The sequence below is a fragment of the Sceloporus undulatus genome, chromosome 5, assembly GCF_019175285.1.
Source record: "Sceloporus undulatus isolate JIND9_A2432 ecotype Alabama chromosome 5, SceUnd_v1.1, whole genome shotgun sequence".
NCBI classification, from domain to species: domain Eukaryota; kingdom Metazoa; phylum Chordata; class Lepidosauria; order Squamata; family Phrynosomatidae; genus Sceloporus; species Sceloporus undulatus.
Window position 1 is genome coordinate 25,153,850 of NC_056526.1, and position 12,956 is coordinate 25,166,805.

Genomic DNA, 12,956 nt, shown 5'->3' on the forward strand with positions numbered 1-12,956 from the left:
GGAAGGGGGCGTGGCCACTCAAGTCACGCCCTCCTCCGGGTTTCCTTGGTGACGTAGGGAGAGAGAAGTGGAAGACGGGAATAGTAGGAGGAGGGGCGGAGCCTGTGGTCGTGATGTCAGGGTGTTTCCCGGTGACGTCCTCCCTGGACATGCGCAGTGGCGACGCGGCGAGTCTGGGTGACGTCACGGCCGGGGTGTGACGTGTGGCCGCCGCTGGTCGCCTCACATACACACAAACACTCTGTGTGTGTCTTTGCCGCCCTCCTCCTCCTCCTCTTCTGTTCCTTCTCCCCGTGGCCACGCCCCCTTCGTCCGCTACGGGTCGCGGTTGGGGGCGGCCGGGTCGTCAGGGGCGACACGGCTCCCTCTCCTCCTCCTCCCCCCTCCTGGCCCCCGCTTCCTCCTCCTCCTCCTCCTCCTCCTCTCCCTCAGAGGTTCGGCCCAAAATGGCGGCTCTGAGCGGCGGCGCTGCTGCTGCTGCTGCTGCAACTCCTGCTGCTGAAGGGGCCTCGCTCTTCAACGGCGACATGGAGCCCGAGCCGCCTCCGCCCGGGGCCTGCTACGCCGCCGGAGGAGACTCCGCCATCCCCGAGGAGGTGAGGGAAGGAAAGGAGGAGGCCTGTCCTCAGTCTCTGTGGCTGGGACTCTGGAAGGGCCTGAGGGGAGGATTCCAGGCCTCTGGGGAGGGAAGGGATCCCCAAAGGGCTACCCAGTCAGTCCCCTTCTGCCATGCAGCAATGCGTAGGATCCTAGAGTTCAGAGGGATCCCCCAAAGGGCCACTCCGTCCAGTCCCCTTCTGGCCATGCAACTTCAAAGCAATAGTGATCCTAGAGTTTCGGATCGATCCCCACAAGGGACACCCAGTTCGGTCTTCTGCCATGCAGCAATGCATAGGTCCTAAAGTTCAGAGGGATCCCAAGGGCCACCCATCAGTCTCCTGTCTGCCATGCATCAAAGCATAGGATCCTAGAGTTCAGAGGGATCCCAAAGGGCCACCGAGTCCAGTCCCCTTCTGCCATGCAGGAATGCAAAGGATCCTAGAGTTTCGGAGGGCTCCCCAAGGGCCACCGAGTCCAGTCTCATTCTCCCTACTGAATACCTAGGATCCTAGAGTTCAGGGGATCCCCAAAGGGCCACCGAGTCCAGTCCCCTTCTGCCATGCAGGAATGCAAAGGATCCTAGTTCGGAGGGCTCCCAAAGGGCCACCGCGTCCAGTCTCTTCTCCATGTAGAATACCTAGGATCCTAGAGTTCAGAGGATCCCCAAAGGGCCACCGAGTCCAGTCCCCTTCTGCCATCAGGAATGCAAGGATCCTAGAGTTGGGGGCTCCCCAAAGGGCCACCGAGTCCAGTTCATTCTCCCATGTAAGAATACCTAGGATCCTAGAGTTCAGAGGATCCCCAAAGGGCCACCCAGTTCGGTCCCCTTCTGCCATGCATCAAAGCAGGATCTATAGTCAAGGGTCCCCAAAGGGCCACTTGAGTCCAGTCTCCTTCTCCATGCAAGAATGCATAGGGTCCTAGAGTTCGAGTGATCCCCAAGGGCCGAAGTCCAGTCGCCTTCTCCCAGGCAAGAATGCATGGGTCCTAGAGTTCAGAGGGATCCTCAAAGGGCCACCGAGTCCAGCTCCTTCTCCCATGCAAGAATGCTAGGGTCCTAGAGTTCGAGAGGATCCTCAAGGGCCACCGAGTCCAGTCTCCTTCTGGCCATGCAAGATGCATAGGTCCTATAGTTCAGAGCGATCCCCAAAGGGGCCACCGAGTCCATCTCCTCTCTCCCATGCACAGAATGCATAGGATCCTAGAGTTCGGAGGGATCCCCAAAGGGCACCCGTTCGACCCTTCTGCCATGAAAGAATGCAAGGATCCATAGTTCAGAGCGCCCCAAAGGGCCACCGAGTCCAGTCTCCTCCCATGCAAGATACATAGGATCCTAGAGTTTGGGGGATCCCCAAAGGGCCACCCAGTTCAGACCTTCTGCCATGCAAGATGCATAGGATCCTGTAGTTCAGAGTGATCCCCAAAGGGCCACGAGTCCAGTCTCCTTCTCCCTGGCAAGATGCATAGGATCCTAGGTTCGGCGGCGATCCCCAAAAGGGCCCCCGTCCAGACCCTTCTGCCATGCAAGAATGCATAGGATCCTAGTTCGGAGGGATCCCCAAAGGGCCACCCAGTCAGACCCCTTCTGCCATGCAAGAATGCATAGGATCCTAGTTCGGAGTATCCCCAAAGGGCCACCCAGTTCAGACCCTTGCTGCCATGAAAGAATGCAGGATCCTATAGTTCAGAGCGATCCCCAAAGGGCCACCGAGTCCAGTTGCCTCCCTGCCAAGAAACATAGGATCCTAGAGTTCGGAGGGATCCCCAAAGGGCCACCCAGTTCAGACCCCTTCTGCCATGCAAGATGCATAGGTCCTGGTAGTTCAGAGTGATCCCCAAAGGGCCACCGAGTCCCGTTCTTCTCCCTGCAAGAATGCATAGGATCCTAGAGTTCGAGCGATCCCCAAAGGGCCACCCAGTCCAGACCCTTCTGCCACGCAAGAATGCATAGGATCCTATGTTCGGAGGGATCCCCAAAGGACCACCCAGTTCAGACCCCTTCTGCCATGCAAGAATGCATAGGATCTAGTTCGGAGGGATCCCCAAAGGGCCACCAGTCCAGACCCCTCTGCCATGCAAGAATGCATAGGATCTCCTAGTTCGGAGGGATCCCCAAAGGGCCACCCAGTCCAGACCCCTTCTGCCATGCAAGAATGCATAGGATCCTAGTTCGGAGGGGATCCCAAAGGGACCACCCAGTTCGTACCCCTTCTGCCATCACAGAATGCATGGATCCTAGTTCGGAGGGATCCCCAAAGGACCACCCAGTTCAACCCTTCTGCCACTGAAAGATACCTAGGATCCTAGGTTCAGGAGGAAGTATTCATTCAGGAATATAGTAGAATCTTGGAACTGGAGTCGAAAGAGGACCTCAGGGACGTTCGTTCCAACCCTCTTCTGCCATGTGGGAATACATAGGATTCCTACAATTGGCCCTCCACGTTTCAGTTTTGACTTATGCAGGTTGATTATGTGCATTTTTGATTGATATGTTCTCTCTAGGAATCTTTAGGTTCTCTAGAGCAACTCTGCCAGAGGTTGGCCATAGAGTTGTGCTGGAGGTTCCTAGAGAAAACAGGGCACTTGTAGGTCTTCCAGCATGATTCTGTGATCAACCTCTGGCAGATGTTGACCATAGAATTGCAGTGGAGGACTGGAGATTCCTAGAGAGGTTCCTCCTGGGATAAAATTAGTGTGGGGGGGGGTTTTTGCAGTATTTCCACACATCTTCCCCCTTAACCCCAGGGTCTGTGCAGAACCCATTATAATTGGAAAGGACCCTCAAGAACCATCCAGTACACCCCTGCCATGCAGGAACTCTCAATCAAAGCACCCATGATAGATAGGTATCCAGCTTCTCTTTAAAAACCTCCAGAGAAGAGGACTCTACCACTTCTCCAGGGGTATGTTCCACTGTCAAACAGCTCTTACTGTTGGTTGCTCTCCTCTGTTCCTACAGGGCAGGCAGCCCTTGTCCCTCCCTTCCTTCTCTCCACTCTCTTTCCTCTCCCATATAGTCAGAGACCTTGTGTGTTTCTGCTAGTGTATTGTGTCATCTGATATCTTAAGATTGTTAATGTGTTTTCCTTGATCTCACTCCACCTGCCTCTGACTCTAAGTTTATGCTTTCTGCCTACAGCTGAACATACTTTGGTATTGAATTCAAAGATATGCCACATTAGTCTGGACAAATCAGTATGTCATGGGATCTGGTAGACCTCTAAGACCCACTGTAAGAAAGAAGCTGGTAGCATGAGCTTTCATAGACCTGAGGACATCATGCATCTGAGAAGTAGGCTGAAGTATACGAAAGCCCATGCTAGCGACTTTTCTCTTTCAGTCCGTCTCAAAGGTGCTACACGATCTGCCCACAGAATATGTTTGTAAATAGTGCTTATTTGCCAAGGGCTAGTTGCACACTGTCAGCCCCAGAGGAAGGCAATGGCAAACCTCCTCTGAACAAATCTGTGATAGGGTCACTGTAAGTAAGTCTGAGACAGATTGAAGGCACACAACAGTAGCAACAACAACGTAACCGAAGCAACACTCTATGGACTCCCTCCTTCTTCTCAAAAGAACTGTAGTGACTCCCTCTGGTCATTATTGTGTTTCCCTGAGAAGCCAGGAGAATCTATGAAGCACACAAGGCAAGCAAATCACCTTGCTGTTTTTATATAGGTCTCTGTGTGTAGGTGAGGAGGGGGAGAGGAAGATTAAACGCTTGCCATTGAGACAGGTACAATTTGTGGCTCTGAGAATGAGGGTTAGGGCCCGTACAGACAGGCTAAAACAAAGCTGCTTCAGGTCACTTTGGAGGTATACTGTTTAAATGATACACGCATCTGAAGAGGCCAGAAGTTGCGCCAAAGCTGTGCTCCAGTCCTTAGGACTGGAGCGTGGCTTTGGCACGGCTTCTGGCCTCTTAGGACACATGCAACATTTAAACAGCATACCTCCAAAGTGACCCAAAGCAGCTTTATTTTGGCCTGTCTGTACAGGTCCTTTGATTGCTGTTCTCCTAAACCAGTGATACTGAGAGCTCCCAGGAGATTGTTACACCAATATTACAACCAAATCTGCTCACATGTACTCTGTGAACCAGCACCTTGACACATTTGGGCTATGCTCATGGGCTTTGCTAGACTTTTGGCATTTGGTTGTGTGTTGGTAGAGGAGACATCACTACAGAAAAATGCATTGCTCTGTGATGTTGCCTTTTAAAACCAAAGTTTAAAGACCTTATTCATGTGACTGTCTTCGATAAGTGAGTAGTCCTAAAATAGCTTAGAGGAGCTAGAATAGAAGAGGGATATATTTGTTAGGCACACATGATTAAGAGATACCAGTAAATGTGGCTTGTTGTATTATTTCCAGATATTGTTGTCCTTTTATTTACTTGCTGAATATGAATTTCCATGTTCAAAACTGTGTTTGTTGCTTTATGGTGCAAAACACACTGCAGAAATAATCTAGTTTGAGACTGCTTTAACTGGCTCAGTGCTAGGGAATTCTATAGTATTGCGGAGCATTTAGCCTTCTCTGTCAGAACTCTGGTGCGACAATAAATTGAAGTTCCCAGGATTCCCTAGCACTGAGCCGGGGTAGTTAAAGTGGTCTCAAACTGGATTAATTCTGCAATGTGTTTTGGACCTACAGTATGTTGTGGTACAGACTGCAGACCCTGTGTCTTGTGCTGAATATGGTTGGTAAGAAGAGTGAATTAAGAGTGTTTATGGATGATTATTTCTCCACAGCAGTTTTTGTTATAAGCTTACTTCCTTTAAAAAACAAAAAAAGATGTGGTTCTGTAGGAAAGACCTCTCTGTTTGAAACTCTGAAGAACTGCTGACAGTCAGTGAAGACGGCACTGAATTAGGTGAAATAATGATCTCATTTGATAGAAGACACTTCCTAGGCCAAAATCACAGATGTCTGGCTCCTAAAGAGTAAACATAATACTCATTGCTATAAACTATACAGATATAAGCAAATATTTGATTATAGCAGTGTGTTCATGCTGCTGGGCAGATGCTCTGCCACTGCTTTAAAATGAATAGTTTTCCATGTAAACTATATAGAGTTAAATCAGACTAAAAAGACTTCTAATTTGGTGCTATCTTGTCTCTAGCAATGGTTAGATAGATGCCCTTTGGTTTCCTAAGCAGGGCTCAGATGTTGGGGCAAATAAAGATATGTTGTTTCTGTCCATGTAAGATTCCCACTACAATGCATGACTGTGTCTATTCATTTCATGGCATCTTCCACTAACTTGTCGGATGTATTTTACAACTGTGTATAGCCATGACTACAGCTGTATCATGTGTTAGTTCTTTAAAATATGCATTGTGTGAATATGTTCTTCTTTTCTTTGTCCTAGAGCTATCATGAACTGGTTTTATTAGAGGATTGTGATTCTAGCATTTTTAGACAATATTTTTCTCTTTCTCAGCACTGTTTATAATTTTCCTCTGCTGTTTGGTCACAAGGAGAACAAGCTGTCTTTTGAGGGCTGAAGGATAAATGACCAGCGACTTCGGGGATGGCAGCTTAATTTCCCTGCAGGTTTTTTTTTTCTGGCCTCAGTTGTATTTACTTCAAGTTAATGACATACTGTGGGTCTTCAGTGTCACTTTGGCTTTTCCCTTCGCTTTTGTATCCAGAAGTAAAGTTTGTGCTTCCATGTTTTCAGCTAGCATTTGTGGCTGGTCTTTCTGTCTTCTGCTTCTGCATATTGAGCTATTAGAAAGCTGTCAGGAAAATACCAGTAGTTTCATGTGTGTTTGGTTATAGAGAACCCTTTTATTCTTTGGAAGTTTTCAGTTAAGGATCATTGAGCTGAAATGCTGTGATTTTCTCCTTTTATTTTGCTGTTCAAGAAAGTTAAGCCACATCTTTGCAAGCTGTGACTGGATTATTTGGACAGTGGATAGGGATGCAGTTCCTTGATTTTCAGTGTACATCAGGACTGCACAACGTACAGCCCAGGGGCCACATGGAGCCTGTGAGGATATGAAATATCTTCAAGGGTCCTCCACTGCCCGGCTTTCTCCCAAGGAGAAGGCCAGGTGGTGGAGGAGGAGGACAGACAAAGGCTTGCCCAGCAAGGCTCCTCCACTGCCCCACTTTCTCCTGAGGAGAAGGCTGGCTGGTGGAGGTTAAAGGCTCCTCCTTCACCTGGTTTTCTCCTGAGAAGGCTGGCTGGCAGCGGGGGAAGAGAGGCAAACCCTCGCCTCTCAAGGCTCCTTCGTAGCTTGGCCTTTTCCCGAGGAGAAGTCTGGGCAGAAGAGGATAATGACAAAGTTCCTTCACCACTTGGCTTTCTTGTGAAAAGAGGGCCGGGCAGAGAAGGAGGATGGAATTAATATTAATTAATTCTTATTAATTGTTGTTAATTAATATTTTATTAAAACCTATCTGCGGCCCTAAGAAATATAGCCTATTTTAATTTTGGCTCCTACCTACTGCCAAGTTTTGCAGGCCTGGTGTATATGATTCTGGTGGTTTTTGCTTTTTCAGTGCAAGTTAAAAAGTATGTTACATTTTTGGTATTTGGATTGCTTAATCAATAAAGTGGGTAGCAATGGCTGAGAAGTTACATAATTTAAATATGGTGCCTTGTTTTAGGCATTTAAAAGATCAAGAAGTTGTATGTGCATCTTGCACGTATAATAAGTCTGCATAACTAATAATCTACCAGGCTTAATGAAATATTCATATAATTTGGCCTGCCTGGGTGTTGTCAGCTCCATTTTCATAGTGTCAAGTTGGTAGCAACACCAGGAAGCTGATCATGCCCTAATGGACTGCCATGGATATGGACTGCATTTTGGCTTATGCGGGCCAATTTTGGTGCCTAAAGAGAGCACAACTGGAAATTGATTATTGTTGCAGAAGAAGCAATTGTTGAAGGGCCAAGAGTGGTGGCTAACCTATCTAGTAGAAACATTTAATTCATTGAAGTTGGTAACACCTGAATAATGAGTAGTCTAGCAGTGTTGTCATTTGAAAGCGATGTAGCTTGCCAACTCAACTTGAAAAAAGTTTTGGATTTTTCCAGAAAAAAATGGAAGGTAGTGATTTTGTAACAAACCTGGCAAGGAGGGAAAACTGTTCATTTTTTCTTAAAAGTTTTTCCTAATTGTTTCAGGGGTTTCATGGGGAAAAGGTGCATTGCTAAAATGAACCTGTTTATGCAAGAGATAGGGCCAGTTGTCTGTACTGTAAATGGAGAGTGCTTATGAACAATTCACATCTCTCTTTGCTTGCATACTTTAATCAAATTAATTTTGTCTAGGATTTATATCAAATAGCCTAACAGTGGTTAAAAAATAGATAAGATGTTTCATTTACTTGCTTAGCATCTTAATTTTCAGCAAAACGTTTATAAATACAAGCACTTTTTGTTACTTTCCCAAATTATCTGAGGGGTCATTTTACATCCTTAAAAGTGTAAACAGATTGGAACCAAAATAGTTGAAAGTTGCCCCTTCCCCCATGGACCTGCCTGTCCATCCAGTTATTCTGCAAAAGATCCTCTTCATATCACTACTGTCAGAGGTGTTGCTATCAGGAACACTGGAAAGGGCTTCTTTCTCTTTTTGAGTGGCAAATGAAAACCTTGTTCTGGAAGGCTGTTTAGTCCTGAACTTTTATTCTTCTGACTTCAGTAGAAAAATGGGTTTATCTACTACTGATACTTTCATACATTTGGACATCTGAAATAGAATGGAAAGTGCTTGTTAGTTGAAAAGAGTATTAAAAAGGTAAAATCCGCTACAACTTTTAAAGAGAAGATTATAAATACATTTACAGAGTTAGCTGAGAGGGTCTCAACTTGAACTTGCCCAAAGAGTCACAGTTCCTTTAGGCTACTGCACTACATGAGTGACTCTGTTTGTTCAGTATATAATTTTTCCTTGAATGCTGTCTGGAAACTTAAGTGGGTGCCAGACAAGTGTGAATTACACAAAGTGTTGAAAAGTGCCATTACATTTTGATGAGTGCTGGTTCTAGTTATGATCTCTTCTCATTTTTCTATGGCGGGTTACAGACCGCCCATTTGGGGCGGGCTGTACCCGCCCCTTTCCCTGGAGTATTGGGGCCTCAGCGGCCAGAACGGTAGCCGCTGAGGCCCCGATCCGCCACTTTCCGGGCTGCAGGGAAGCGGCAAAAGGCTGCTTCCCCGCAGCCTGGAAAGGGGTGTCCCTGGGGCTTCAAGCCCCAAGGACACGCCACGGCGGCGGGGAGGAGGAGAAAGGGGCCGCTTGGCCCCTTTCTCCTTTGGTCCGCTGAGTGCAGCCGTCTGAAGGCTGCGTCCAGCGGACCAAACCAGGAAAAAGCTCCGAAACGGAGCTCCTTTCTGCTCTGCGGAAAGGGCGCATTATGCGCCCTGGCGCGGAGCGAGGACGTCACGTCCACGCTGCCCCGTATAGAGGCGGCGCGGCCGTGACGTCCTCATGGCGGCGGCCATGTGGAACGGCCGTCACCATTTTGTGCGTGCAGAGCGCGCACTAGGGTTAGGGGGTGCGGAAGCACCGCCCCTTTCTAACCCTAGTGCCCGCTCTGCACGCACAAAACGGGCCGTTTAGGCAAAGCTAGAGCAATCATTTTGGGTCCTTTGCTATCAGTACTCACCCCCTGAGTTTGCTGTTAAAGGAAGGAGTGAGTGAGTTTAATAATTGGACTTAATTTTGTTTTTTATCAGTAGGACTTTCATTGCTTATTAGGTTAACGTGAGTTCTTTTAGCTGATACTTTAGTCTTCATCTTTTAGGTGTGTGGTTGAAGGGCATGTTCATGTTTCCATGTGCTGTTCCACTACAATCAGAGCGTAGTTGTCCAGATAAGTGTGTGATCCGCATTATAATTCCCCTGGAACTCTCTGCCCAGGGAGACGAGAATGATCCCTTCCTTATTCGCCTTCCACCAGCAGGTTAAAACTTTCTTATGCAAGCAGGCTTTTAAAAACAGAATATTCTTAAAGGACCAGCGAAGGTGTTGTATCATTTTAAGCATTTTAAATTTTTTATCTTTTTAACTGTATTTTTATTCTTTTAATAAGCAATCTATTTTTAATATTGTAATAATTTAATTCTGTTTTAATGTATCACTTTTCTATGTTTTAATTGTATTGTTTTTTAATATTGTGAAGCTGCTCTGAGTCCCAATTCTGGGAAAAGAGCAGGATACAAATAAATAATAATAATTCACGTGTATGATAGGATGTGAAATGCTGATAACTGAAATGGTCTCTCAAAAATGTAGTACTCCAAAGAATGTTTAAAACATTCAAAGATCTGTAAACATTGGGGAAATTGTACTAATCATGGCATTTGATTCTGTTGAAAATAACAGAATATGACACATGGTACTTAGTGTTGAGTGTGATATAAATGGTTCATTGTCCAGTTAATTCTGTGGTTAATTATCATACAGCAGGTTCAGGTTAAATACAGATCTGATTTTAGATCCTGGACTACCAGATTGCAAAGTCTGATTCTTTATAGTAGAGGAATGGTCCCATCATTTTTGATGACATTCAGCCTCTATTATAGTTTACAGAGGGGTAGCTGTGTCTGTTCATTGCAGCAGCAAAACTTGGCTTGTCCCACATAATTTTTTAGTTGTTGTTATTGTTGTGTGCCTTCAAGACATTTCTGACTTGGGGTGACCCGAAGGCAAACCTATCACAGAGATTTTGTGGCAAGTTTCTAGAGAGGGGGTTTGACATTGTCATCCTCATAGAATCATAGAGTTGGAAGAGACCACAAGGACCATCCAGTCCAACCCCCTGCCATACAGGAACTCTCAATCAAAGCATCTCCGACAGATGGCCATCCAGTCTCTAAACAGAAACCTCCTCTAAGGAAGGAGACTCCACTATACTCCAAGGGACTATGTTCCACTGTCAAACAGCTCTTACTGTCAGGAAGTTCCTCCTAATGTTGAAGTGGAATCACTTTTCTTGGAGCTTGCATCCATTGTTCCAGGTCCTGTTCTCTGGAGCAGCAGAAAACAAAACATTTTGGCAGGACAGAGCATATAAATGCCGTGCTGCCAAATACTGTGAAGGCGCTGCACGTGCGGTCAGCCATGCGGCTCCTGGCAGCATGGGGGCAGCATCAGAGTGTGTGGCATCTAAACACCATGCTCAGACGCTGCCCCCAACCCGGTGCTTACTACCAGTCTGTTTTGCCCCTTAGTTATAGATAATGAAAAAGAGGCTTTACATAAGCATCTGACTATTATATGGACAGAATGCTGATTTAGCTAGACTGTAGTCTAGTTGAGTATGGCTTTTCTTACATTATTAATCTTTCCAAGCTATGTTCTCTACAGTTTGACAGATGGCTGAATCTCTGAGGTGACTGCCTGATCACTAAATGTACTGTAGATTCTTTTTCTTTTTACAGGAGGAAGTATTTAAATTCTTAGTCTCCTTTGGCTAATTGCTACAATTCATCTTGCTTGTCTTCTATAAATAGTTCTCTGCTTAATATCCAAGTACACTGGTCCCCCGGGTTACGAAATACCCAGGTTACGAAATTTTCGGGATACGAATAAATCCCATAGGGATTTATTGTTTCGGCTTACGAAGGTTTTTTCGGGTTACGAAAAAACCTCTGTGCTGTTTCAAATGGAGCCGCGGCACAGCCGCGGCTTTTTCCCCATTAGCGCCTATGGGCTATTCGGCTTACGAAGTATCCCGGGTTACGAAAGCGGCGGCGGAACGAATTAATTTCGTAACCCGGGGTACCAGTATATTGATCATTTTGGCTGGGCAGGTGGTATGGATATGGGTATGATAGGAAATCTTTCATAGCGTTACTGACTTTGGGATAAATTCATAGATTTGGGCCTTCTTTATATTGGTTTACACAATGCAATCCAGCAGCTATCAAGAGAACATTATTTGTGTGTACTATTATCTACAAATATTTACTGCATTTAATATGTGAGCCATCAAAATGATTATTTGAGTGGGGTGGATATGTACCTTGTGGCATTGCATGTGTAGTGACATAATTGTATCACATACACATAGGTGATGCTTGAATTGTCTCAGCAAATGATTTGGTCCTCCATAAATATTTAAGGTGTACCAAATGTATTTTCCTAATACGTTTGACTGGTTGTATTGAACTTGTATTGTACTGAAATATGCACATTTAAATTTTTTTAGGTATGGAACATCAAACAGATGATTAAATTAACGCAGGAACACATAGAGGCCCTGCTGGATAAGTTTGGGGGAGAACACAATCCACCGTCCATATACTTGGAGGTAAGTGCTGAGCTCAGATGCATAATGTGCCACACAGCTTGTGTGAATTTAAAATAATGTCCCTGTTGGTTAAGATGCTTGGGAATGTCTCTTAAAGGCTTAAAATATTCCATTGTACTGAGAAAGCAAAAACAACAGGAATGTTGAAATGCATGGTTGGAATTTAACCCTCACATTTTTTGCCAAAGTCTTATATTTCTGTAAAAACAAACAAAAATGGACTACAGAACATTTTCTTTTAAAGTAATTAACAAAATGTTTAAGAGAAGGTATGCGTATACTTACTCTCCCACGTTATTTCTAAAAACTATGTAGCAGGTATACTTTTGTGTAAGACTACATCAGATCATTGCAATTCCTAGTCTTAATTTCCTTTTTCTCACTTCTTTTCATGGGAATTAGTGCCTTGTGTCTGCTTGACACTATGGAAGATCAGAGCAGACAAAACAATTTTCTTTCTTTGACTAATGATGATTTCTTCTATTCTCACTTGTTGGTTTGCCTGCTTTTCATAAACTGACAAAAGTAAAGAGGTTCCTTACTGGTCAGGTTTTCCTTACAGGTCAAGACCCCATAAATTCATTTGTAATAAAGTTTTTAAAAGTAATTTTTTAAACTTGTAAGCTGCCTTGATTGCCATTGACAGAGACGTGGGATATAAATAAAGCGTGATGTTGTTTTTTTTTATAAATTCAATTTTTAAATATTTTCTGTATAAACTGTGCTTTTAACATAGCAAACATGATAATTTTATGACAAGTCAACCTAAACATATTTTATGTTCCTGAAGTAATAAAGTGACTTTCAGTCTGTAAAGGCTGCTGTTACTGAGTTTTTTTTAAAAAATTATAAAACATTCCTTTTTTCTTAAAAAAAAAAAAAAAGACAAAATGTGTTTTCCCCATGCACTCAAAGTTTCTATATATTTTACATCTCCAGCATTATCGTAAACTAATAGAGTAAATAGTAAAAGAGTTCCTATACCTTGGATGAAACATTAATCAGAACAGAGACTGCAGCCAAGAAATAAGAAGACTAAGGCCTGTTACAGACAGCCAAAATAAAGCTGCTTC

General features: G+C 44.8%; 1 protein-coding gene across 7 annotated transcripts in view; it reads left to right on the plus strand.

Moving 5' to 3' along the window:
- The first annotated feature begins 201 nt into the window (after window positions 1-201).
- The window catches only part of BRAF (B-Raf proto-oncogene, serine/threonine kinase), a 74,460-nt gene continuing 61,705 nt past the window's right edge, over window positions 202-12,956 (plus strand). For 6 of the 7 annotated variants that reach the window (XR_006103999.1, XM_042467397.1, XM_042467395.1 and 3 more), the window contains exons 1-2: window positions 309-596; window positions 11,782-11,883. Coding sequence is in view for 6 of the 7 variants with exons in the window: in XM_042467397.1 (XP_042323331.1) it covers window positions 447-596; window positions 11,782-11,883 (252 nt within the window). In the remaining variant the exon portion in view is untranslated. Of the gene's footprint in view, window positions 597-11,781; window positions 11,884-12,956 lie in introns of all 7 variants that reach the window. The other variant, XM_042467401.1, reaches the window with a different exon arrangement.